Source organism: Bacillus rossius, chromosome 6 (assembly GCF_032445375.1).
Source record: "Bacillus rossius redtenbacheri isolate Brsri chromosome 6, Brsri_v3, whole genome shotgun sequence".
Classification (NCBI taxonomy): domain Eukaryota; kingdom Metazoa; phylum Arthropoda; class Insecta; order Phasmatodea; family Bacillidae; genus Bacillus; species Bacillus rossius.
In genome coordinates, this window is record NC_086334.1 from 2,800,788 (window position 1) to 2,828,446 (window position 27,659).

General features: G+C 40.7%; 1 protein-coding gene across 2 annotated transcripts in view; it reads right to left on the bottom strand.

The window, feature by feature from the left end:
* Nucleotides 1-10,328: 10,328 nt before the first annotated feature.
* LOC134532503 (GTP-binding protein Rhes-like) overlaps nt 10,329-27,659 on the bottom strand; it is a 53,851-nt gene continuing 36,520 nt past the window's right edge. Inside the window, exons 2-3 of one of the 2 annotated variants that reach the window (XM_063368957.1) lie at nt 23,529-23,953; nt 10,329-19,547 (exon numbers count right to left, since the gene is read on the bottom strand). In XM_063368957.1, the coding sequence (XP_063225027.1) occupies nt 19,233-19,547; nt 23,529-23,897 (684 nt within the window). In that variant the 5' untranslated portion in view covers nt 23,898-23,953 and the 3' untranslated portion in view covers nt 10,329-19,232. Of the gene's footprint in view, nt 19,548-23,528; nt 23,957-27,659 lie in introns of both variants that reach the window. The other variant, XM_063368956.1, reaches the window with a different exon arrangement.

The following is a 27,659-nucleotide window of genomic DNA, read 5'->3' on the forward strand; positions in this document are numbered from 1 at the left end:
TAATCCAGTGAACACAGAGCTTGTAGACAAGTGGACTCTCAATTTGTCGTCAAACTCAGCCAACAAATGAACTAGCTCTACATAATTGCCTCGATTGTTAAAATCACTGTTTTCCCTATGTCCTCGAAATGACAGTTCCTGTTGCCCTAAAAAGCATGTAGCTGCAATCAGTCTCTTCAGTATTTCCCGATTCTGTTTTACAGTTTCATTGTGTTTTAAAATGCTTGCACGTTTCTGTGAATCCAGTTGCAAGTCAACCCTACTTTTGCCGAATGTACCGAGCGATATCCACGCATGTATATGAGAGACTGACTTTTCATGCCTTGAAATTGCCGTGTGCAAATTATTAAGATATGAATAACCCCGGTCTTTACTGTTCCAGGGTAATTTTTCATTTGCAAGCAACAAACATGGCCAACAGAAGAGTTTTGTTAATGTTTCACTGCCACATAACCACACAATTTTGTTATAAAGCTCAGGATTAAATGTCCGTACAACTTTTTAGTTTTGTTATCTGTTTTTAGATTGCTAAGCGCTGGCGTCGGGCGCCCGTTTTTAACGATTTCTAACTTTTCATCAAATGAACATGATTGAAAAGGTTTATTAAAAATAGTCTCTACGACGTCATTTTTACAGTTATTCATCTTTCAAAACTACAATTTTACAACAAACTTAATTGTAAACTTATCACTAAATCACTAACCATCACACAATCTACTCCTGTTCATACTGAATAAAATGTCACCTTCAAGCACCTGCAACCTCCCACGTGACACATAAGCTTAACACAAGCTGCGACAAGCACCCACGCCGCACGTGTTAAGATTGCAGTGAAAAAGAAAAATAGTAAAATTAAGAGTTGAATTACAACTAAATGTGTCTACGAATGTTATATAATTCTAACCCAAACATTTAATTTAATTAAAAAAAAACCCGACTGAACAGACACTAAATGTACTTGTTCGCGGCCGCGCTGTGTTACTGATCAGTGAATGCAGAAGCAACTAGTGCATGCATGCGACCCCGTCTTCGCGAGAGTTGGTAGTGACGTCACATCTGGAGAGTGGCTGTTGAGAACACCACAGCGCCGTACCGCGACAATCTGAGGAACTATTACAAGTATCGTTCACGCTGTATTCAATAGGTAGCGCTAATGCATTTGTTTGCCACACGTCGCACAAATCGTGAACGGAACAAGATTAGCTATAAAGAAAAGGGAATAACTTAAGCAGAAAACAATTACAGAACTAAACAGCGAGTTAGTGATCAATGCCACAATGCCCATAAAATATTAGTTTCATTTAGAGCATGCACTGCATGCATTGCATTCATGGAGAATACGCCCCTGATTGGGGCAGTAGATGGAAAACACGTCCTCATCGTGAGTCCAATAGAAAGTGGATATATGTATTTTATCTATAAAGACTATAATTCAATTGTGTTGATGGGCATTGCAGATAGTAAGTGCCGATTTATTTTTGTGCATGTTGGTAGTTATGGTAAGAACTGTGACTCGTCAATTTTCAAACAAACTCAGCTGTGGAAATCAATAGAAAATAGTTCAAAAATGTTACCTGATGAGAAGTGCCTACCAGGTACAGGAAGTCCGAAAGTGCCATATTTTTTTGTTGGTGATGCAGCATTTGGGCTACACAAACACCTGTTAAGGCCATATGCTGGGAAACATTTAACAGAGGAAAAGAGAATCTTTAACTATCGATTAAGTCGAGCAAGAAAGTACATAGAGTGTGCTTTTGGTATTCTCAGCAACAAATGGAGAATATTCAATCGACCTTTAGATGTTCAACCACAATTAGCTAATGATATTGTTAAAGCCTGCATTGTTCTTCACAATTATGTTAGGGATATAGATGGTTACATAGTTGAGGATGCAACATAAATTGTAGGGATGGAAGAAATACCAGGAGAGATCACAATAAGAGGAGGCCTGATAGCTAACAATGTGAGAAAAATTCTCTGTAAATATTTTGTTTCAAGTGTAGGAAGGGTTTCCTGGCAGATGACCAAAGTGTAAATAGTTTAAACATTTTTCTTGTCACACTGTGTCTAATTTGTGAAATTTTTGAATAATGTAAGATGTTCAATAAAAAAGGTAAAATAATAACTTCACTTTTTTTTTTCAATTAAATATCTTCCATTCCATTCCATTTCGAAATGATAGAAAGGCACAAATTATTAATGAATTGAATTATAGAAGGAATATGGACTTGACTTACCAAAATTGTTCCTTTAATTTTCTGGCATCTGGTTGAAATCACTTCGTAATTTCACACACACAGCATGCCAAGCGATTTTCGTGGCGTTTCGGTCCTTAAAAAAGTCTAGAGTTTTATCCCATAGCACAGACTTTGCTTCCACTAATGAAATAAGGATTTCATTATCAATTTCGTCACTCATTATAACAAAACACACGGGGGAGAGGGTACGCGATGCGGAAACAGAAACAGTATGATGCATGCAGGAGAGTTCAAATCATACTGCCCAAAACAAGAGCGGTATAATCCGCTGTGTGTGCAAACGTGCATTTGATCACGTAGGCCACTACTTCGAAGCGACGGCTCCAGTGGCACCGGGCGGCTGCACAGCTAACGCCGACGTTAGACTTACCAATCTTTTTTTTCCGTCGAATGTGCAAGCTCCAATGTACTACAGTGGGCTACTAGTGGAACGGCGGCGACGGTAAAACATCCGCTCGGAAAAATCCGCTGTGTGTACAACGGGCCTTAGAAGCCTGGGAATTCCGCTGGCTTACTGACGCGTGGAGTGGCGTGAGCAAGCGCCGCTGTTCTGGATGCTTCGAGCGCCGGGTCGGCCCTGGATGACGTGACACCTCACAACCCCTTCAAGTCCGCTCTAGAAAGACGGCCACGAGTATAAAGGCGGTGACGCCGGTCTTCGCGGCAGGTCAGTTCCAACAGGCGAGAGTGTGAACTGCGAGATCGGCAAGTGGTCGGTGAGTATTGTCCATACATTACAGCCCAAAAGAATGCTGGAACTTCTAAGAAGCTTCTATGGATTTTGCTGGTTTTCAGTATCACTGCAAATCATACTTTTTTACTTTTTAATGCTCATAATACACTTTGCAAAAGACAAACATTTCCAAAAAAAAAAATGTTGAAAGAATTTTATTACATATTATTTATGGTACAGAAAATTTTAACGTCAAATTATGAGATGTTCTCTGCTAGATTATTTTCAAAAAAATATTTATTTCCCTGTAATACAAAACCAATTGTATGAACTTCACTTTAAGCGAGTTAGAAACTTAATCCATTTAAAAAGTTTCCACATTGTTAAGTCAGAACACGTAGCCTTGAAGTTAATGGCGGAGTAAGTGTAATTGCCCGCCATCAAATGAATACCCCTTACTGGCTTGCGGGTTAATTTTCTCTCGTCTTGATGATGCGTCTGAAGGTTGAATTTGGTACATTTTCCTCGCGAAAAGAAGCTCGTTAAAATACATATACAAGCGCAGTGAAGCGTCTCCGTAGTCAGACGTTTTTATTAATAACGAGGCTGCTTCGGTCTCTTGCAACTGTAATTTTATGATTTTATTCTCGTCAAACATTATTCACTGGAATACTAAATTGTGGAGCCAGATTGCTTTGTCTTCCCCCATAAAAAAGTTTACTTATAAAAAACTACTAAACTCCGTGTACATATTGACCATTTAATAGATAATTCTAGAGCATGTAAATAGTTGGGAGCCAAAAAGATTTTTTTTTCCAACCGCTGAGTTTTAAGATGATTTTTTTTCCTTGATGCACGGAATTATCAAAATGATCATGATATAACTGTAATGATCATCAAGTAACAACCTTCTTAAACCAAGGCATTGAAACAAAACAAATGACCTCCCAGAAGTTCAATGCCGTGGCGTCTATTTTGATGTATAGGCTTTACGCAGTAATTCTACTGCGGAGAAGGCGTTGTATCTGATTGGATACTCCAGCCCGTGAAGAGTTCCCGCATTGGCTGGATACGCCTCAGCATGTTCGATAGTCCGTGAGGCGCAAGTTCACGATGCCCGTAAAGGCGAACACTCATTGGTACAAATTGTTTACCTGGCCGTTGGTTTACATCGGCTACTCGTTACTTAGAAACCCATGTATATACCTATATATTAAAGAACTTTAAAGACTTGTCAAGTAAATTACTGCATGATTTAGGCAGGTATTCATTGTCCATGGTGACAAGATTTCCATACCAGCTAAGTGTAAAGACATTGTAGCATTGTCTGTGTTTCGTGGTTGGTTGGTTTATTTCAGGCCCACCAATCACAGCCTTCCAATGCAGGAGCAAACGCTTCGTGAATGGCAGTAGCTATATATAGAATACCTTGGGATAAACGGCTCCCATAAAGAGCTTTATCCCACCAGCACTCCAGCGATTAAAATCACTTATTCGGATTAAAGGATGTGAACTTGCCTAGTGACGTGTTTGGAATTTAATTTTGTTTCCAACGTCCCCCGCCCACGGGCCCTGCAGAAGGGCGCGGCTATCATGGGGAAACTGTGGAAACTCTCCGGTAATTGGTTTCCGTGGAGTCCCCTTCGCCGCGCCCCGACAAGCAATTCGCTGTTCCCCCACCCCCTTACCCCCACCTCCGGGACTCTTTCCACGTCTTCATCCGTCGTGATCGCGGGCCGGATTGCTTCGCGGCTGCAGACAATCGCGCGCCAAAGCTCGGCGACCCTCGCCTCCCGCCACTGCGCGGGTCGTTCGCGGCGCTGCACTTTCCCACTCCCCGCTGCCCTGAAGAGCACCTCGAGGACAGGGGTGCGCGCAGAGACACAAGGCATTTCCAAACTTCCGTCAGTGCCAAATACGCAAGTGTCCGTTCATTGATTTTTATTTTGAAGTTCAGTTTTTAAATCTATATGGAAGACTAAAAGTCACTAAAAACTATAGCTTGCCTTCTGGGTTGTCGCCACGTTCCGTGGAAATGATGATGTGCACCTGACGTTTCGGCATTCCTGGTTGCGGCCCTCTTCAGGGTCAATTAACTGAAGGCGTAGTGTCCTGACACAGTATACTTTCACAGTCCTATACATATATATACACATATATATGTGTGTGTACTATATATAGACCAGAAAAATTCGCGATTTAATTTCGCGATATGATATAAAATTCAAATAATAATATTTTCGTGCCTCTTTTGCTATCGATTCACTGTTAATCTGGAGAAATCTTGGCCAATTGGTATCGGATAATAAGTTACCCAGTTAGACGTACCGCAGGTCAGCAGCCAATGAACAGGCGACGTTTGCTCGGGTATACACAGGTTCTTTGGAGACTATCCTGAAGTTCAGGAACCTGTGATTTTTTTTCCAGTTCCTAGCTATACATAGGGACGGGAAAAATTCGCGATTTCAATTAACTATAAGATAGACTCGGGCAAATTACATCTGTTGATTGGCTACTGACTCGTGGAACCTGCTAACTGGGATGCTCGTGATTCGATACTTTTTAGTTGAAAGTTTTTCATTGGCCCAGAGTCCTTCAGATTAACTGAAACAGCGAAAAGGCAAACGTATTTGGATTCTAGTCATTCGCGTAATGAATCAGCGAATTTTTCATGGCATTAGCTATAAATTAATTAAAGTTTATAAGTATGGATTTCTTTGACATAAAAATATAAATTGTGGTATATATCTATCGTTGATGTGAACTGCAAAAAAATCATAAACACAATTTTATGAACTATAATAAAATTGTTCCTTTACCAAATACTCTGGAACGGTAACTCAGACAATACAACAGCCGTATAGTTGAGTGTAGCTCATAGGCAGCTAGAATCTTCAGGTTAAGTGCGACAGAGTCAAAAGCAACACAATTGACTACGATTTCGAAACCGAAGCTTTGGAATGAGTAGACGATATTGGGAACTGTGCCACGACTTAATGAGCATCATTTTTTTTTTACCAAACAGTATCATACGGATCTCTCTTTAATTCGTTACACTAATTTTCTTTAACAGAAATCAGGCATGAAATATAAAAAAGTTTTTTTTTCCTTCTGGACCAATTAACAAACATTTTCTTTGCCCTAGACTAAGTGTATTTGGGTAAACATTATGTATGTATATGTTGTGTCAAACCCGAAAGCCGTTTATAGTCTATTCAAGCACTGAAATCAGTTTCTGTTGTATATATATTTTATTGGTTCTGTGACATAACGACTTCGCTTTTCCAACTCAGCAATGACGAAGGAATATTGAGCCAGTAAATTAAGATTGTAGAGTGGCGAGCAAAACCGTATATCAGAGTGTATTTGGTTGAAGGCTTTCCACCAATTCAACCGCGACAATTACAATTCTGTAATACCTTTTTTTATCTACTTTTCAAAGGTACTTGACAATTGACTGCTTTTCAGACTTGTAAAGACTGGGATTTCCCTGAAAATAAAAACACACTTTTAAACGTGAGTACCTAAAGCAAACGTTGCTAACACTGTTTTGAAATGTATCTCAACACCAAAATTGTTCTCGAAATACGACCGCGCACACAGGCGTATCATTCACCGAATAGCTCAGTGACCTGGTACTGTATTGAGTGAATATTAGTGGATTAGTTTTTCTTTTTTAATCTGTAGAGTTTTACGGCCAGTTAGGAGGTGGTTAACCCTCTCTGCATTATCCGTCTTGTCGCGCGCCGCGCCTGGTTGATCGCGGAGTTAAATCACGTAAAGTTTTAATGAGCTGTTGTTCCGAGCTGGCAGAGTTCGGCGCCGCGCAGGCTCAAGAGGCAAAGCCACGTGTGCCTCGGGGGTCGTGAGTTGGCTGCCTGCTAATTGAGGTTGGCACCAGTGGTTGTGCTCGGGCTGCGTTAGACGTGCAAGTCGTTCAAAAAGTCGCTGTAACCAGAGGCATGCTCAAGGGGGAATTTCCTCTCCTCCTCTCAAAACTTAAATCCTTAAATATATATCATCCCCACCAGCAAAAGAAACTAATTTGAAAGCAAACAGAGGGGAAAGTGGTAACGCCCCTCCACCCCTCCTTTCCAACTCTTTCTTGGCTCGAAGTTACATCCTGCCTACGCACACGTTAGTTCAGTAAACCTACAAAACGCTTGACATCAAACACTTTCTCGTGTTTTACCTTTTTTTTTAATTGTAACTCACAAACATTCAAAACTTCCTGGTGGATTCTAACATTAATTATTAACACACACAAAATAAATGTTTACAGGAGGGATTCGTGCAGCTATATACCAATTTTACCCTGCGGTGGTTGGAGCAACAAATTTATTTCGATCATGAAAGAATATCGCACGGTTACCATTTCCACTAGCAAATTGTTCTCTGTATAATAAGTGTATTTCCCGGCGGGTTATGAGAAGGGGAAAGAAGCAGTGTGTTGGGGGTGGGGGGGTCCACCACTCCCGTATAACCGCAAATGTTGCGCCCCACCACGTCGCTGGACGGTTCGGCCATCTTGCTGCATTGTGTTGCTGGTGCTGGTGGTTCGCGCAGAAGTTTCGCTTCTGCAAGCTCGCGTGTTCTGTGCCTCCATCTAACAGCTTCTTAACCTCTGACAAAGACCTCGTCTCTGACTGCCAAACTATCGGACACCGTAGCATTTTGCGATTGTTTTCGGGACCGCCCGAACACGACTGGTTGTCGGAAACAGTGCCTTCTGAGAACGTCCCCAGGCTGCGAAGCCAGAAATGTCAAACCCCGAGATTCAACGTCGGGAATTTTCACGAGAGAGGTCTTTGATACAGCTAAAGGTGCTTCGATGGGATCGACGGGAAATCGAACATTTCTAGCAGTCTCTTTCTCTCCTCACGGTTGTCAATTCATCGCTGGAGATTCAACAGCCGATAACCGTTCTTTTCTCGCATCCGTCGTTCCACTTCAATTCGCCTTTGACATATTTTACTCGGGCCCTGATTTGGATCTGCGCCTCTGCTTGTTCTTCCAGACTTCCCTGCCTCCGATAAATTTATTTTATATTCTACGTGTTCTCATCATGGGTGCTCTTTTTAACGGGTGTATCCCCTTGGTAGGGTCGTGTATTTTTTCGCGGAAAGATCTAGACTGCAAAAAAAGTATGCCGTCGCCAGCGGTTTCTTTCTTGTGATTGGCGGCCGTCGTGGCCGGGCCATGACGCGGTGGGTTCTCCACAGAACTGATGTGAGCCGTATGCCCGCAGTAGACATGCGCCTGAGAGAAACTCTACCAATCAGAAACGCAGACTGCGCGACTATGTTTTACCACACAGCTGGTCTCGAAATCTTACCGTAGAAAATGACCCTACCCACCGAGTATTTCCGTACAACACACACACACACACACAAAGTATTTTATAAATGAGAGTCATCAAAGGCCAGATAGCTGAGATGCTACACTCGTGACTTAATTTACAAACACCAAGTGTGATACCAAGTGTTTTGGAGCCCAATTTTATTTGGGAGTTCCTGTCATCTAAATTCTTTGTGCGTAACTATGGGACTTTGAAACTTATCTTTGCGTCTTTTTTTTCTCATAACAGTGTCTTGACTGTTTTTATTGTTAGGTGATATTTTATCGCAAATTAAATAAAATTTTACTAATAAACATGGACATTTGTGATTTTTTATTTGTGTATTTGGCTGTTATCTCATGAGCTAAATTCTCCTAGCCACGGCTAGAGCGAATCCAGCCAGTTTGATACAAAGCAGATGTTATACGCTAAACAATGGCTAAGCTTTGTGAAACAAACATATCAAGAGACCGGAAAAATTCGCGATATGTTAGAAGGCAAGCATGTTTACCTTCATCTGCTTCAGTGATTGGACCACATTTTATCTAAAAAATAAATAAATATCTAATCAGAAGCACCCATTTATCGTGTCTCACCAGTCAATAGCCAATGAGCAGATGACATTTGCCGGAGTATGTAGAGGATTGTAGAGTCCATCGCACAATTAAGTGAAAGCGTGAATTTTTCTAGTCCCTAAACATTGCCTACTCATTAAATGCAAGGTAACTTACCGAATTTTCAAATTGAGTAGGTATAACTTGAAACCACAGTCTACCCTTTGGTAAAATTACATTTCACTTTATCATTGTGTAGCATGTTCGACGTTTGTTTTGTGTCCTCTCCCCTTCGCTTTATTACTCTCCTTATATTTTTCACAGTCAACTGAAGTCATTTACCAACACTGAACTCAACTTCCACAACACCATGATTTGAAGACTGCGATCAAACGCAGCAGATTGTAAAATGTCTGTTCCAGTCCCTTCTGCAAAGGGCAGAGTACAACTGATCTGTTAATTCCTTAAATTAATTTTTAAAGAAGCTTTTTTTTATAAGAATAGTTTGAAATGTAGAAATACTGTCATATGCAAAAATATATTTTAGAGACGTTATATCGTAAACTCTTTATGCACAGACATTTTACAGAAATCACTTTTTCTTACTCAGTCTGTTTGGAAGTAATATTACTGACAGGGCGTAGTAACTATATGCAAATTTTATAATACAGCTATAAGGTTTTCTTTAACAGAGTAAAATAAACCTATTTGGCTGACTGGCGCCTGTAACGAAAGATATTTTGCAGACATTAACAAAGTTTCTCTAGGTCTAACCACAAGTTTAACATTTGTGTCCCTAAATCACTCTGCGTAGTGATTTAAGTGAAGCTGGTGGTAGCGCGGTCCACCTGAATTGGCTGGGCATCGCTGGCTCCGCCAGGACTCATCTTCATCATGTGTTGGGTGTTTCTTCCAAAGTCTTTTCCACGAATTTTAATTAGGTTTCTAGCATTTTAAAGCAACCTGATAAAATTCATAATATTTTCCACTTGTTTCCACAGTGTTACCTACGCAAAACCATAATGCATATATATCCCATCTGAAGTGCAATTGAATAAAATAATATGGAAACTAATTCATAAACCATATATAACGTATAAATAATATTTTTTTTTAGATTTAACATGAACAATATAATTAAATATTTGAAGATAGTTTTATTCTCTACTTACACGTGATCCCCACTAATTAGTAGTTTATTTCCAAATTTACCCCTAGATTATCCAAATTATTCCCAGTTTTCAAAGATTTAATGTGCTGCCCTATTTTCTTTTTGACTGAAGAGAATACAAAACTTAATTGATTCCAGCAACATTGTGAGAGTGCTGTTGAAATTCCCATGCTTGCAAAAAAAATATTGATATAGAAGTTGTGCAAATCGGTTTAAAAATTGCCTTGTGTATCAAGTAGATGGAGCACTACACACGTGTCTTCATTGTCTTTAAAATAACATTAATGGCTAATCTTGACTAGGGAACGGGAATGTAATGAAATTAAACAAAGACTTTAATTATTAATTTTTTATTTAAAAATTATAAACATTACAAATATTGATGATTATTTCATACATCCCCACTCACATTCCGAGGTGACTTAACTGTTCCAGTTAGCATAGCACTTCTCACGTAGTACACAATTGTCCTCAGATATGTCAAATCACTGACTTGCAAAAAACGTCCATGACTATACAAATTTTCACCTGTACATTTTATTTATTCGCATAACAAAGAACATGATCTGTAAAAGAGTAACTGTGTATTTTCATCACATAAACACTTTTTTTGCTTTAATAAACAAATTTTACATGTTAAGCTCTGACACATTTATCTAAATTGTGATATAGATAGACACAAGGGAGTCAAAGCAAATTATGGTTACTTACACATTGCAACTTACAAAAAAAGTAACATAACATTACAAACGTAAGATGCACATGCATGTATTGAAAAACTGCATACTCTTTAGTTTTAGATGACCTTTATAAAAAAAATTACTCTCATGCTTATGCTAATTCTTTTCGTAAGTAATTCAAGAAAGGTCCTTATAAAATTTAAAAACTGAGATTCACGAACACATTGAACATTAGAGTGTTATTTTTTAAGTGTGTGACACAACACTCGACTGACCGGTTTGGCATTAAATCAACTTAAAACAGCGAACCACTTAAAAACTAAAGGGGGCTCACAACAAAAGTAATGAATCATAGGAGAAAAAGCAGCCTTATTCAAACTGAAAACAACCTTTTCTTTGCCTGCAATTTTTCACTGTGTAAAGTAAAACATTAGCCAGTACAAAATATTTTGCTAAATCTCACTGTTCTAAAGTCTTGCATGTGCGCTCAACTACAAAATTGTTTTTGGAGCTCCTAAATCTTTAAGATTTCATTCAAAATGTGTAATAATTATTACGAAAACATTTTTTCGTTAAAATAATTTTTTGTGGACGCAAAATTATTCGTATGATTTAAAAACATGATCTCAACTGTCATTTTTTGGCCACTGATTAGTATGCTTAGTACAAATACGAATTATGGCATGCTAGCACTCCAAGCCATTTTGATTCTCGCACCCCCCAAAATGACCAGTCAACGATTCAATCCACGATTCACTACTTTACGTACTTTACATTCTGAGAAAGAATGCACTAGTTTTACATGTATTTTCGTTCAAATTAATTTTTAAATGAAAAAAAAAGTAATAATTGTAGGCAAACTTATATAAAGGGTTGAATTATTAAGATGAATTTCTAATGCAACTAAATATTCAACCATCCCTTCCTTCCAATTCAAACATATTTGGATTTAACCAGGCTTTTGCTGTCTTAAGTTTTTTAAATTTCATTTCCAAACCAGTAGCTCAATATTTTGAACAATTTTAGTTACATGTATAACACAAATGAGATCGTTAAATTGTTCCGTATTTTTTTTTATTTAAAAGATTTATTAGGTACATGCTCATGATATTTAATTAGGTTGAGACTTTAGGTTCTTTACGTATTTTATAGTATAATGCATTTTATCATATAATCATCCAATTAAAATGAGTGAATGATAACCGTACACAATTCAGGCATTAAAGGTTTAGAGTAACATAATAACGACAAAAATTTTTGATCGTGGAACATTTCCTTCTTGGTCTCAGAAATAGGGATTCTGTTATATTTTCGCCTGTATATGGCGAAAGGCAATGATTACAATAAACGGCATGGAAAATTAATTTTTTATCAATTCCTTTTTTAGATCAAGGCAAAATAACGGCTAGAGTTCACAGAGACCTAAGAAGTACGGCATGTAGGTCAATAAGCTCAAACATGTTCCCGTTATTTACAATCTAAAATTTAAAAACATGTTCTAACGGAAATAATCGAGTAGCCAAGAAATACCTACCACCAGTGAAGTCAATATAATTTACGGTGGTAATTTTCAGAGCAACGTCAAACGCGCGGCTTCATTTGTTCTCTGCTGCAGTTTATTATAGAAACTATATCTCCCTTTCACTTGAACTCACTGAATAAGTTCAGTCAAGGTCAACGTACTTGTTACAAGCTCAGAGTTTCTGGGTGAGGGGGGTTTGAAGCAATCAAACAAAAAGAAGATACGCAAAAATAAAGTCTTGCTTAGTACCCATTTCCCATGCTAAACATTTGTGGTAATACTGTTCCGAACGCTGTCCAAAAGATCGAAGAACTATATGTGCGGAAGAGAGAAAGAAGGTGGGACACACAATCAAATAATATTTTAGTAAAACACAGTCAATTTGTATCAAATAACGCTCGGATAAAGTACGTATCTAAAACAATAAATAAAAATATCCAATAATTTGGTATTTGAGAAATATGAATCAAAATTATAGTATAAAGATTAAGTTATTAGGTAGTGTAACAACTAATAAAGACAAGAAAATTTCGCGAATAGACTTGGCAACAGATTAACCAAGTATCAAAACACCTAAAGTTTTTACTGATTTCATAGTTGGTTTAGAGGTCGTACAAAACGGCTCGTTGAGCTTTGAGCCAATCGCTAATCAGTTAGTAAATACAGAATAACAGTTAAGTCATTCAAGACATGTCACAAAGTGATGAATCAGCAACAAACAAACTATATACGTTCAAGTGTGTAGAGTATTTTGAAGACTAACTTAATGAATTGTCCTCGCGAAATTTTCCCGCCCTGAATCACACAGGACGTGCGCATGTTATGCTCAAGACATCATATTATGACGAATACACAACATGAAGTACACATTGATAAGACAGGACAGTACAGAATGTTTAACATCGTGTTTCTTGAACCTAATCTATGCAGGGCTTTATAGCAGTGGAAGTAGTAATACAGTTCAAGCTGGAAATACAACCTACACAAAAGATTAATCATTCAATACTATAAGGTAAATAAACTGGAATATTTCACATCAATTCTATACGTGTGATATAGAGAAGGTGGCTGTGGATTCGTGGAGAATACACTTGTAACAGCGTTTCTAAAATCATTTATCTTTATTCACAAATATGGGCCAGAATTTTAGGCTGGTTAAATAAGACTCAATAATTCACATTGTCTCGGAACCGCCATGATTTATTCGTTGTTGTGAAAACTCAATTTTATAGAAGATAATTATTAGACATTCTGATATTGCGTGTGCAATGGCTAAAATACGCCCAATTTGTTTCATCACGTAATAATAAAAAAAACCTTAAAAGTGAGACTTTAAATTAAGTTGGTTTTTGTTAAATTGCTCGTTAAATGATGACAGTTTAAATTTTAATTAAAACAGATCCCATTTTTCTGGACGAGAACGATTCATTATTAGAGACCGGAAAAATTTGCGGATTCATTTCGTGATAGGCTGAAATTCAAACATGTGTACAATTCTGCTGGTTCTGCTATTGGCTCGCAGTTTAACTGGAGCTCTTTTGGCCAATGAGAGACTATCGACCAAAGAAGCGTCGAATCACAAGCTACCCAGTGGAGACGCCTCCCAATTTAGTACCCAATGAACACGCGTGTTTACTTGAGAAATGCAGAGGATAATGGAGGCTATCCTAGAGGTCATTGAATCCACGAATTTTTCCGGTCCCTACTCATTAGTATCACAACTCTGTCTGTCTCGCAGAGGCACCTGTCAGAGGACAGTCGACACGTGACCCCGTGGCTGCTTTTGTAACCATCAACTGACCTGGTGAACTATTTCATCCCATCTATTGGAAAATAGAAACTGGTGTTTCCAACTTCTCTTGTCGTGATCAACCGGCGCCCGAGGTTTGTCGGGTCTGTGTAATTCAGAGCGAATATCTTCCCGCTGTTTCGGCCGTTCACAAGACGCCACGGAAGCTCCCGGTAAGATACGAGGCGAAGTAATAATGAACGACTGCGCGAAGGGTCGTGTTACAGCAGAAGTCATTACCGGCGCAGAATGTCTGTACTCGCCGCTTCTTCCACACCCCTGCCCTCCCCCCGTTCAGCTCTTCAGATCGCGTCGATCCTGTAACGTGAGAGGATGAGCAGCGCAGGATCTGTCTCTCTCTCTCTCTCTTCCTCTCTTTCCGTGCCTCTTTCTGCCGCTTCGGATCACATTCGGGCCCCGAGCCTCCAATCACGAATCACCCGCCTTTCGCCCGGCGCGTATTGGGAACCGGGACATAGCCGCGATGTGATGTGTCGCAGTTGCATGTGCCACGGTGGGGGGAAAAAGGAAAAAGGGCATCATTTTTCATGACGTGACGTCGAGGGTAATCTGCCTCGGAGGCCTGGAGCTTCAGCCTCGCAGGCGGGCTTACTTCATTTCAATACCAACTATACGCGAAATAAAAGTAAATATCTCCTTTGCATTGGTCGGAGGTGACAAATAAAAAAATAAAAGTAACCAAAAATTTTAAATTTTTTTATGACCATAGATTAAAAGTATTTAAGGAAACTGTAAAATAAAACATCTTTAAACTAATGTCTATGCGCAATAAATTTTCAATAAATTCCATTATTTATTTATATTGTTAAATTACGACTCCTCTGACAGAAATAACCTTGAAGAAATATCCTCTTTTTATAAAAAGTTTGTTCAAATGCTTCCCATCCAAGGAGTTCAAGCAAAATGATCTAACTCATGTTGCAGTTTAGACTCTGAATGGGTCCCCCTGTTATAATGTGAATATGAAAACAACAAAATTAATGGATTTGTGTGTGACTCAAATATAACTGCAACACTAGTTTGATTTAAAACACGCCACTGTATTCCGAGAAATAAATGGCGATCTACACTGAAATCAAGCAATTCAAATGACTGTTTCCGAGCTATTTCCACTTCATACTTGACGTAATAAATTGTGAGTGCAATTTCATCTTTAAAAAATTTATATATATATATGCACATGACACAGGAACTCAGTATAATTTTAAACGTGTGTATTTCACAAATTCAGTTCATTAATATTTTTTTTTTCATTTTCCTGTGACGTTTGAAAATCTTGTCCATGACTAGAGACCGGAAAAATTCGTGGATTCATTCGGCGATAAGCTAGAAGTCAAATAAATATACCTTTTAGATGATTTCGCTATTGGCTTACTGTTGATCTGGAAGAATCTCAACCAATTATAAACCTCCAACCAAAGAAGGGTCGAATCACAGACAAACCAGCTGAGACGACTTACAAGTCAGCAGCCGATCAACTGGCGTTATTTGGCCGAGTGTACAGGGAAATGTGCAGTCTATCCTGAAGGCCAATGAAACCGCGAATTTTTCCGGTCTCTACCCATGACTGAATGTAATGTTTTGTTTGGACAGCCTCGTTTTAGTCCGCAGCTTTTTTGAAACGGGCCTTCTAGTGCGGTCTCTGCTTGTTCTGCCCGGCTGTGCGGCCGGAGTCAACAAAGAAACTCCCCTTCGACTCTCCTATGAAGGGCCTCGTTTCCACCCTCCCCCCCCCCCTGCCCCAGGTGACGTCCACCTTCTTACCGACGCCTCCGTGGCGACGCGGCGCAGGATGTGACGTCATCCTGGGGGCGGGGCCGTCGCATCCTCTTCCGCTTCCGGAGAGGATATTGCAGACGACCCACGGGCTTTCTTCGTCCGCCACCCTTCACCTCGCCGGCACAAGAGCAACCTCCTCTGAGAGAAACTGCCGGCCTCAAACACCTGCCGAGAGGTAACGCCTTGGCGAAAGTTATCGGTAGAGACCGGAAAAATTCGCGGTTTCTATGGCCTTCAGGATGGACTGCACATTTCCCTGTGCACTCGGCCAAATAGCGCCAGTTCATCGGCTGCTGAACTTGTAAGTCGTCTCAGCTGGTTTGTCTGTGATTCGAACCTTCTTTGGTTGAGATTCGTCCAGATGAACAGTAAGCCGATAGAAAAAAAAATCATCTAAAAGGTATATGTGTTTGACTTCTAGCTTGTCGCCGAATGAATCCGCGAATTATTTCCGGTCTCTAGTTATCGGTCTGCTCAGATAAATAAATTTCTTACGAGTATTTCGCACACATTTAGCTACCGTGTGGTGCGATTCTGTCAGATTTTATTTATTCTGTACGCTGTCAGAAATTGCAATATTTATGGCGGTATTCAAAGACTTTCGGGTAAAGTAGTGAATAAGCACTTCCTTGTTGGGATTCAAGTTACCTAACTCGCAATATATAATGGCATATAAAGGACATATAATGGACTTATATATATATATATATATATATATATATATATATATTATGGTGTTGGTTTTGCTGGACTGTGAATGCGCCTGACTTGAACCCTTACCTGCATATAGCCCCATGTGGGGATTTCAGTCTACATGTTCCTAAGAAGCCACTATGGGTTCCATAGTGGTGGAGGGGACATGTTTTCTGGATCTGGCAGTTTCAGTAGGAAGGGGCCCTGGACTATACAGATATGAAAACAGACTCCCAATCTACCCTTAAAGGGCGCACATTTGGGAGGGGCGGAAGGAGGGTGCGTTGGCCTTCGGGCCTCCGAAAACATGTTAATCTGGAGGACTGAGGGCCAATTAGAGACCCTCACTCATAGAAGTGGCGAATCACAGGCTACCCAGTCGAGACGACTCACAAGTCAGCAGCCAATGAACAGTTAACATTTGCCCGAGTGTGTAGAGGATATTGGAGTCTATCCTGGAGGTCATTGAATTCGCGAATTTTTCGGGTCTCAACTCATAATGCGCTTGCAATAAATGAAGGGCTCAACGTAGTTTCAGATAACTAAATCTTCGAGTGTTATTTTCCGTTGTGAACAGGAACGTGGAGAGAAGAAGAAGGTTTCTGCTGTAGACTTAGAAATATTTAGATGGTTTTTGCTGTGACTCAAAGATTATCCTCTGAATTAAGGCTGTCTCACACGTCGTGTTGATTTTTTTATAATATTTCTTCGGCATTACTATTTTAAGGGCTGTCCTTAAAACGTCAACACGATGCCTTCCTTGCATGTTTTTTTTTCCACTGCAAATATTTTCAACAGATATCCACTCAGTATATAAAATATCATGGTTGTAAATAGTCGCGCAGGTGATGATAATTACGAAGATTTTGTCGCCATTTACACCCATGATATTATTACACTAAGTAAATAACTTTTGAGAAAAGTTGTGGCAGAACAACTAATCCAAAGAAAGTATCAAGTTGAAAGTTTAGAAATAGCCGTCAAATAAAAGTAATTGACGAAAAAAAATAAAAATTCCACATGGCGTGTGAGACCGTGCCTTGATGCATATGGATAGTAAAATCGGTACCCGTTTTCTTCCAAAGATTGATAATTTAAGAAGACCCCCTGGAAGATATGTAACCAGAGTTCTTCGCAAGTTGAAGGAGAAAAACCTTAACTGTTGTTTGAAGAGAACAACAACTAATCATTTGTAATATAACTGTGTGTCTCGCAGAGGCAGCTGTCATAGGACAGTCAACACGTGACACCGTGATGGCGTTTGCAGCCGACAAGTGACCTGGTGAATTATTTCATTTTATTTATTGGAAAATAGAAAATGTATAGAGCTGATAAAGCTATTATAGGTCTCAACATAGACTTTCTCCTGTAAAACATTAATTTACTAAGACATAAACTTTACAACACAGTAGAAAGTTAATGAAAACAATGAAGCAGGAATTAATAAGTTACCCTTCAGTGGACTGGTATATTTTTGCTTGTATCTTAAGATAAGTACTCACCACAAACAGTAACCAATCGAATTTTATCTCAAGGCTGTACATGAAGCAAAACGTAGGGTGGTGCATTACAATTTCATTAATGTTTGATCAATGTAGCCATGTGAATTTATTTTCCAGCAGATTTAAACTAAAAAATTGTCACTTTGATTCTTGCTTTCTGGTGTTTTGAAAATGAACGATAAATTATTATATGCAACAAATGTATATGTATAATCGAAAAAGAGATCATCGTATCGTCCGCTTAGAATGAAAAATTGGTTATAAAAAAAGGAGGTTGTCGGTTTACGGACGACAATTTTACGTGATAAACTCATAAGTAGAGACCGGAAAAATTCGCGGTTTCAATGGTCTTCAGGATAGACTGCACATTTCCCTGTACAATTGGCCAAATAACGCCAATTTATTGGCTGCTGACTTGTAAGTCGTCTCAGCTGGTTTGTCTGTGATTCGATCCTTCTTTGGTTGGAGGTTTATAATTGGTTGAGATTCGTCCCGATGAACAGTAAGCCAATAGAAAAGTTATCTAAAAGGTATATGTATTTGACTTCTAGCTTATCGCCGAATGAATCCGCGAATTTTTCCGGTCACTACTCATAAGAAAACATTGATGAAAAATTTCAAATTTTTAATTTTCAAATATTATTTACAGTTTTTGAAAATTTAATTTAAATAAATTTGTTTGAATATAATCACGAACAATTAGTTTTAAAAAGCCCGCCTAAACCTGTTTGATATTATAAAAGATTTTCTCGCACGGTGGTTGGCCGTTTCATTGCACGCTCGGCTCAGGTGGAACGTGATAATTATTCGTGCGTGCACCCGGCGTTCATCGATTTATAAGACGTTATCACGTCAAAAAATTATAATAATTAGAGACCGGTAAAATTCGCAAATTCATTTAGCGATAGGCTAAAATACAAATAGTTATACCTCAGTGCTGCCTCTGCTATTGGTTCACCAATCACCTGGGTGACTCTGGACCAATGAGAAACACCCCACCAAAGCTTAATCGAATCACCGGCTGCTACGTTGGGACGTCTCACAAGACAGCAGCCAATGAGTGGGTGACATTTGACCGAGTGTACGTAGAACTATGGAGTTCATCCTTGAGGTCATTGAACCCGAGAATTTTTCCGGTCCCTAATAATAATTATTCAATGATTGTTTACGTGGTTAACCAAAATGTTGAGTAAGGAGGTTTCATTCCAAGCCGACGACGCGATGGAAGCGGCCGATGCACGCACGAGGTCGCCTAGGCCACGGTGCAGGAGTTCCTCTTGAGCATGTGCCGGCCCCTGGAGGCGGCGGAGCTGGCGTAGGTGGGCAGCGACTGGCGGCGGCGGCGCACGGCCGGGCTCAGGTTGTAGCGCACCTTGGCCTGCGCCAGCAGCTCCTTGAACACGTCCACGATGTGGCAGTTGTCCTTGGCCGAGCACTCCACGTAGCCGCACTCCCACTCGAACAGCGCCACCGCCTCGGCCAGCTCGCGCGGCACTGCGCGCGCAGGCGAGTCCTGCTTGTTGCCCACCACCACGATGGGCACGCGCGGTCCTCGCGTCTCCAGGATCTGCGGCACAGCCAGGACACTGCCTCAACACCGCAGCCGGGGCAGCCGCCGGCAAGGACACTGCCTCGACCACCAGCCAGGACACTGCCTCAACACTGCAGCCGGGGCAGCCGCCAGCAAGGACACTGCCTCAACACCGCAGCCGGGGCAGCCGCCGGCAAGGACACCGCCTCAACACCGCAGACGGAGCAGCCTCCTGCAAGGACACCGCCTCAACACCGCAGACGGAGAAGCCTCCTGCAAGGACACCGCCTCAACACTGCAGACGGAGCAGCCTCCTGCAAGGACACCGCCTCAACACCGCAGCCGGGGCAGCCGCCGGCAAGGACACCGCCTCAACACTGCAGACGGAGAAGCCTCCTGCAAGGACACCGCCTCAACACTGCAGACGGAGCAGCCTCCTGCAAGGACACTGCCTCAACACTGCAGCCGGAGCAGCCTCCTGCAAGGACACCGCCTCAACACTGCAGCCGGAGCAGCCGCCTGCAAGGACACTGCCTCAACACCGCAGCCGGGGCAGCCGCCTGCAAGGACACTGCCTAAACACTGCAGCCGGGGCAGCCACCTGCAAGGATACTGCCTCAACACTTCAGCTGGAGCAGTCGCCTGCAAGGATACTGCCTCAACACTGCAGACGGAGCAGCCACCTGCAAGGATACTGCCTCAACACTTCAGCTGGAGCAGTCGCCTGCAAGGATACTGCCTCAACACTGCAGACGGAGCAGCCTCCTGCAAGGACACTGCCTAAACACTGCAGCCGGGGCAGCCACCTGCAAGGATACTGCCTCAACACTTCAGCTGGAGCAGTCGCCTGCAAGGACATTGCCTCAACCATTGCAACTGGAGCCACCACGAATAAGGACATTGCCAGTTGTAATAATTTTTTTAAGCACTTGACCATTTCAATATATTCCTCACTAAAAATCTGAATATTGCAACTTTTGTAGGAGTGCCATATATTGTTTCCCTTTATTTTTTTTTTGTAGGATAGCAATTTGTTTTGTGTTTGTTTTAACTGCTATAGCCGGCTATAATTCTTTGAGATCAGTCACAGCTGTTTTAAATTTTCTGGTGCTGATAATTACAAATATTGATTTCATGTATTCTTTTATTTTTAACAGTTGCTCTAACCACGTGTGACGACACGACTGAGAAACTCGCCAGTGCTCAGTGTGGAAACGAGAAACAGGCGAACATGTGCAATGTCCGGGTTACATGTTTGGTTGTTTGTCTGACTTGGACTTCGTTAGTAAATTTGTTTGTTTAGATACATTCTTTCATCAATTAAAAACATCCTTCTTTTTGTTGCTTCAAGGTTAAACAAAATCGCCAATCACTTCACAATTACTTAACAAAATTAGGCTCATACTAGTTTTCCCAACCCCTAAGATAGGTTTTGAAACTTCTATCTGGCTTTTAACTATATTTTACCACATTTTCTGGTTGCTTTACAAGCAAGTTAAAAATAATTGAGAGTAAGTTATTTATAGACCGGAAAAATTCTCGGATTCATTTCGTGATAGGCTGAAATTCAAACATGTGTACAATTATGCTGGTTCTGCTATTGGCTCGCAGTTTAACTGAAGCTCTCTGGGCCAATGAGAGACTATCGACCAAAGAAGCGTCGAAGCACAAGCTACCCAGTGCAGATGCCTCATAATTTAGTACCCAATGAACACGCGTGTTCACTTAAGAAATGCAGAGGATAATGGAGGCTATCCTAGAGGTCATTGAATCCGCGAATTTTTCCGGTCCCTAGTTATTTAACTTATATGAATGCTGAGCCGTAAACCATTTATGCGAAAAAGCTTAGAAAAAATTATAATAGTAAATAATAAAAAGGAATGCCCCTGAAAAAAACCAACGATAATAGGCGTCTCCCAATAGAATGATTGTAATCTAGACGAATAAAAGCAGCTGAACAGAAGACAAGCTATAAAAATAAATTCCTGAATCAGAATATTAGCTTTCTCGCCCTACCGTTTGAATGTGGATTAGGAGGTGTTGATTTAAAGTCTCGTGTTTAGTTTTTAGTTTTTAACTCAGGATACTGTTTCATTCTCAGTGTATGCTTTCAAGAATATTTAGTTTCAGTAACTCTGAAAGACGGTTTTATATTCTTCTCGGTTGAAGATTTCAGATAATTAGACCAGAAGCCTTAATTAGCGGATATTTCTCCACGATATAAACTTTTGTTATGTGTTCTTAATTGGCGTATTAAAATGTTTAAAATTTAAATTTCGCAAGTGAGGCTTTATATTATTTTAAACTGTTAAAATATTCTCGATGAATGCTCCGATCATTTTAAAACTTAAAAATAAAACCATGATTTTTCAAAACTTAACATAAATTAGATAAACGTATGTTTCATTTTACAAATTAAAAAAACACAGAACATACAATCAACGAAATTTCTGAATTTTATTTATGAAGTGTTCAAATGCGATATTATTAAGGAATATCTACTAAAGTTCTTAACATCAAATTTATTTTATGGCTTCAATGTAGTGCATGATTTGTAAAAAAAAAAGATAGAGTTAAATTTATATATATATATATATATATATGTAATTAAGAGGAAATTCATTTTTAGGCTTGTACTTGTGAGGGTTGTTTATAGACCTGAGTGTGTTAAGACTCACATTCCAAATTCTTTTTGTTTTTACGAAATAATCACTGATAAAAAAAAAGAACATTTTGCTTGAAATTTCTTTCTTTAAAGCAACCCAAATGAAAATTTTACATGTTTTTCAGCATAAAGATTCAAAGGATTAATAAAATATTGTCTATGTAGTATTTATTTTTAATACATATCTAGTTCGCAAGCTTGTATTCATATTATACAGTCAAACTACTTTTTTTTTTCACGCACTTCAACATCTCCACTATTTATTCATAAACGCAGCCACATTAGCAAACTGTTAAAAGGAGTCAGTTGATGAACGATTTTTGATAAATTATATACGAAATCTCGCAGTGCGTGTCAGGAGTCAGTCACCACCGCGGAGTTTCCTGAAATTTGGACTTAATTGAAGTAACACATTTATAAGAAACGTATATATAACACCGGCAATTAGTTCTAGGATTTTGAATGAGGCCCGACTATAGTACACAATAGATAGTACACAATGTTCCGTCTTCCATCCGACCGTCATCCGTTCGTCCATCGAACGACGAGCGATCTACAACAATCCGTTTGTCCGACGAACTATTGAGGGAACTTAAATTTTGGAATTAATAAATCCTGTATGATTATATATTAGTTCAATTGTAATTTTTTTTCATTGTAGTAATTATTCATCAACATTTTTCAGAGTTCCCAAGCGTAATAATTGAATTGGATGATTTCTGTTTCAAAACACAAACTTAAAATGTGATCAGACATAATTTTAAACAATAATTATGTGAAAATCTAAAGAATCAAGCAAACTTCAGAAAAATTATAAAATTATAAAATTTAACCAAGCCAAACCCTTGCAGACGTTTGGAGGTTATAATTTCCGTCAAAGGTATGAATAGGGACCGGAAAAATTCGTGGATTCGATGACCTCTAGGATAGCCTCCATTATCCTCTGCATTTCTCAAGTAAACACGCGTGTTCATTGGGTACTAAATTGTGAGGCGTCTCCACTGGGTAGCTTGTAATTCGACGCTTCATTGGTCGATAGTCTCTCATTGGCGCAGAGAGCTCCAGTTGAACTGCGAGCCAATAGCAGGACCAGCAGAATTGTACGCATGTTTGAATTTCAGCCTATCACGAAATGAATCCGCGAGTATTTCCGGTCTCTAGGTGTGAAGTTAACAAGCTTCTGACAGACGGACGGGTGGAATGTTCCGGGCCGTGCGTCTGGCCGCAGATCGCGAGATCGGCGGACTACCGTGACGTCGTCGCCGTGAACGAGATCGGCGGACTATCGTGACGTCGTCGCCGTGAACGAGATCGGCGGACTGTCGACGTGCACAGGGCGGGCGGAGAGTCACCTGGGCGCGCAGGCGGCGCACCTCCTCCCAGGACTCGGCCTGGTCCACGGCGAACACCAGCAGGAAGCCGTCGGCCGTGGAGATGGACAGCGCGCGCATGGCCGGGAACTGGAAGGCGCCCGACGTGTCCAGGATGTCGAGCGTGAGCGTGGCTCCATCCTGCAGCTCGTACTCGCCGCGGTGCAGCTCCTCCACGGTCTCGCGGTAGCGCGGCGAGAAGCGGTCGTACAGGAACTGCGCGATGATGCTCGTCTTGCCGACGCGCGCCGCCCCCATCACCACGACGCGGTGCTGCTCGCGCTGGCAGGCACCGCCGCCCGCGTCCGCCCCCAGGGACGGCAGTCGCAGGCGCCCGCCCGCCCCCGGCATGCTCTGCTGGCGCCGCACGGCTCCGGGCTGGGTGCGCGCGAACCGCCCTGCTCCCTCTACTAACACAACAACACACGCTCCGCTCGTCACACGAGTCTTTCCACTCCCAACAATTACACTTAAACACTAGTACTAGTGACCTGTTAAATTCTAGGATTCATTTCGCGATAGGATAGAGTCCAAATACTTTTGATATTATTTTGCTTCAGTGACAGGGCCACAGTTTATCTGAAGGACTCTGGGCCAATGAAAAATCTTTAACAGAATAATTGGCGTATCACGATCATTCCAGTTAACAGGTGTTACGAGTCGGTAACCAATCAGCAGATGTAATTTGCACGAGTGCATAGAGGATCGTGGAGTCTATCCTTTAGGGATTGGAAATCGCGAATTTTACAGGTCTCTACGGTAATACAAAAAGGAGCAGTTTGAACATTTTTGACGTGACAACGTCTTATAAATCGATGAACGCCGGCTGCACGCACGAAAAAGTCATGACTTATTGTCACCTTCCGCCTGAGCCGAGCCTGCAAGAACCGGCCAACCACCGTGCGAGAAAATCTTCCATAATATCAAACAAGTTAAGGCGGGCTTTTTAAAAACAGCAATTTAATTTTTTTTTATATGATGTTATCACGTCAAATTATCGTCCGTAAACCGACTATACAGACAACCCGCCATTTTTTTCATTTGATTTTCATATGTTCTTAATATTTTACCCATTTTGTACTTAAAGTATATGTCGGAGAAAAAACTCATTTTCGACTCGATCTGACCAATAAAAATACGTTTCGTTGACTGTATAATGTATGTGATTAGCTCTAAAATAAAAACAAACCGCTGCCTAATTAATTATCCTAACATTTGTAGCCAAAACAAGCTATATCTAGGTGCAGATCATCTACGCGAAATAAACAAATACCGTCCTAGCCCAAGGTTCGTAGGGACTATTATTCCAAACTCTTACATCGATTGGTAGTGCAAAGAATAAAATTACTCATAGAATCGATAAGTCGTGATGGAACTTAAGGAGGGATATGTATTTTTCGCAACCAAAAAAAAAATCTTTTCGCTCACTAGACTGCAATAAGGTATGCCTGCACTAGCGATTGCTCCCTTGTAATTGGCCAGAGAAGCCAATGCCTAGGGGCACGCATATTTCGCGAAAAGTCTGAACAATTATTAGACTGCAACAAGGTATACCCGCACCTGTAGTTTCTTCCTTGTGATTGGCGGCCGTCTGCGAGAGAAGTCGTCGCCTTGGAAGGCCGAGCCACTCAAGACGCGTTTGATTCCGCATTGAATCACTGTGATTGGTGTTGTTGCTATCGATATGTACCTGGGAGAAACTCTCCCAATCACGAAACACAGACGATGCTACAGTGTTTTAACTTTCATCTAGTCTCGAAATATTTTCACGAAATCTGCATGCCCCTACAATGCCCTATTTGGGTCGGGCCATTCAGGACGAGTTTGCTTCCGCACTGGATGGCTGTGATTAGTGTGCCGACGGATACATTGGCAAACTTAGTTTGTTCATTGGCTGCTGACTTGTGATTCGTCTAAATGGGTAACTTATGATTCGAACTGCTTTGCTTGAGGGTTTCTACTTGGCCAAGATTCCTCCAGATTTACAGTGATCCAACAGCAGAATAAACACAAAGGTAAAATTATTTGAATTTTATTATATCACGAAATTAATCCGCGAATTTTTCCGGTCCCTAATCATGTAGAGAACAAAGTATGAATGTTACGCATATGGGTACCGCGTGACGTGTAAGGGTCGTGTCGCCACTCCCGCTTGTTCGTCTCGTCCCGCGCCAGCACTCGCTGCCCTCGGTCCTGGCCGCGGGCAGCGGTCGCCATGGCAACCAGAGACGCGGCCCTGAGGCTTGCGCGCAACAACGACCCAAGCGCCTCCCAATCACGGTCTCGTCACTAGGGCTTGAGCAGGGGCTTTAAGGCAATGGAGGCTTCAGGGCTGTGACGTGTGTCTTGACGTGACAACTCCCAGCGCCACGCCCACAGTTTAGGTTTAGAAACACGCAGGTTGAGAGCAGGAGCTAGGGACCGGAAAAATTCGCGGATTCAATTACCTCTAGGATAGCCTCCATTATCCTCTGCATTTCTCAAGTAAACACGCGTGTTCATTGGGTACTGAATTGTGAGGCGTCTCCACTGGGTAGCTTGTGATTCGACGCTTCTTTGGACGATAGTCTCTCATTGGCCCAGAGAGCTCCAGTTAAACTGCGAGCCAATAGCAGAACCAGCAGAATTGTACACATGTTTGAATTTCAGCCTATCACGAAATGAATCCGCGAATTTTTCCGGTCTCTAGCAGGAGCCCTAAAACAACACAACGAAATAATTTTAAAGCAAACAGCAGACTTTGCAGTGCCCACCCTCCACCACTAACCCACCCCCTGAAATGAAGTCATGCGTACGCTATTGGTTGAAACCAGGGTGTACGTACTTAGCCTAGAAGTCCCTGGCCCTCCTTTTCTTCATTCTTATCGCTGGCTTACTATCAAAAAACCCCTAAGTCTGAATTTTAAAACTTTGGTGTTTTAGATGACTTTGGTTCATAAATTACTGACACACAGGCCTGTAAAACCTCCAATTTATTTTCTTTCTTTATCATTAAATATCACTTTATTTTGACATGTTTATTTATTGCGGCATATATGTATTTTTCCATTTTCTATATCCCAAAAAAATGTTTTTGCCTCTCCTGTAAAAACCCGTGTATTAGACTTAGAAGCTTTTAATAGTAAGCCGACGTACTTTTTATACTTCAAATAAAAACTTCAGATTAATTTTATATTATAAAAGTTAAAAAAAAGCTTTTCCATCAGCATTTTGTATAAATGGCTGCTTTCACAAGGTCGAATTCTTTACGCATCAGTTGTTTAGGCAAAGAAAATGTCTTGTATTTTAAAGGGTAATCGAATAAGAAATAAGTCAAATAAAACCAATTTAATTCCAGAAAGCTGTATCGCGCCTACGAATCCTTGCCTCTGAGAAATTGAAGGCATGAATATTGTACAACATTTAATCGTCTTTAAAACATTACATTGCGGAAGAATCACTAAAGTCGCAGTTTCTGAGGTATTTCGAAATAACCAAATCAAGTCATAAGTTTTCACGTTACTCCCGAGATCAAAATGTTGGATAACTTGGTAATTTCATGTTGGCACCAACAGATTAAATTAAAATCTTAAATTAATCTTTAACCCAAACTTTTACCCACTGAGTGAGCTATAATACCAATGGAGTACAATTGAATGAGATTAATGTGAGAGTTCAATTTTAGTGTGCTGTATGTAAATTATTCGCTCACTGATACCCTGAGAGAAGAGTAGATTACGTTGTACCCCTATGGAAAAGGGTGTTACGTTATACACCTATGGGAAGGGAGGTTACTTTGTACCTCTAGGAAAAAGGGGTTACAATGCAACCTGTAGAAGTGATGTTACATCGTACCCTAAAGGAAGGAGCTTACATCGTACACTGAGGTAATGGGGTAACATAAAACACTGTGGTAAAGGGGTTATATTCTACCCTGAGGGAATGGGGTACAATATACCCCTGTGGAAAAATGAGGTTACATAGTATTCCTGTGGGAAGAGGTTTGCATTGTACCCTGATGGAAGGGGGTTAAATTGTACCCCTTTGGGAAGTGAGGCAATATTGGACCCCCTTGGGAAGAGGGTTTACATCTTACCCCTGTGGAAAGAGTTTACATTGTAACCCTGTGGTAAG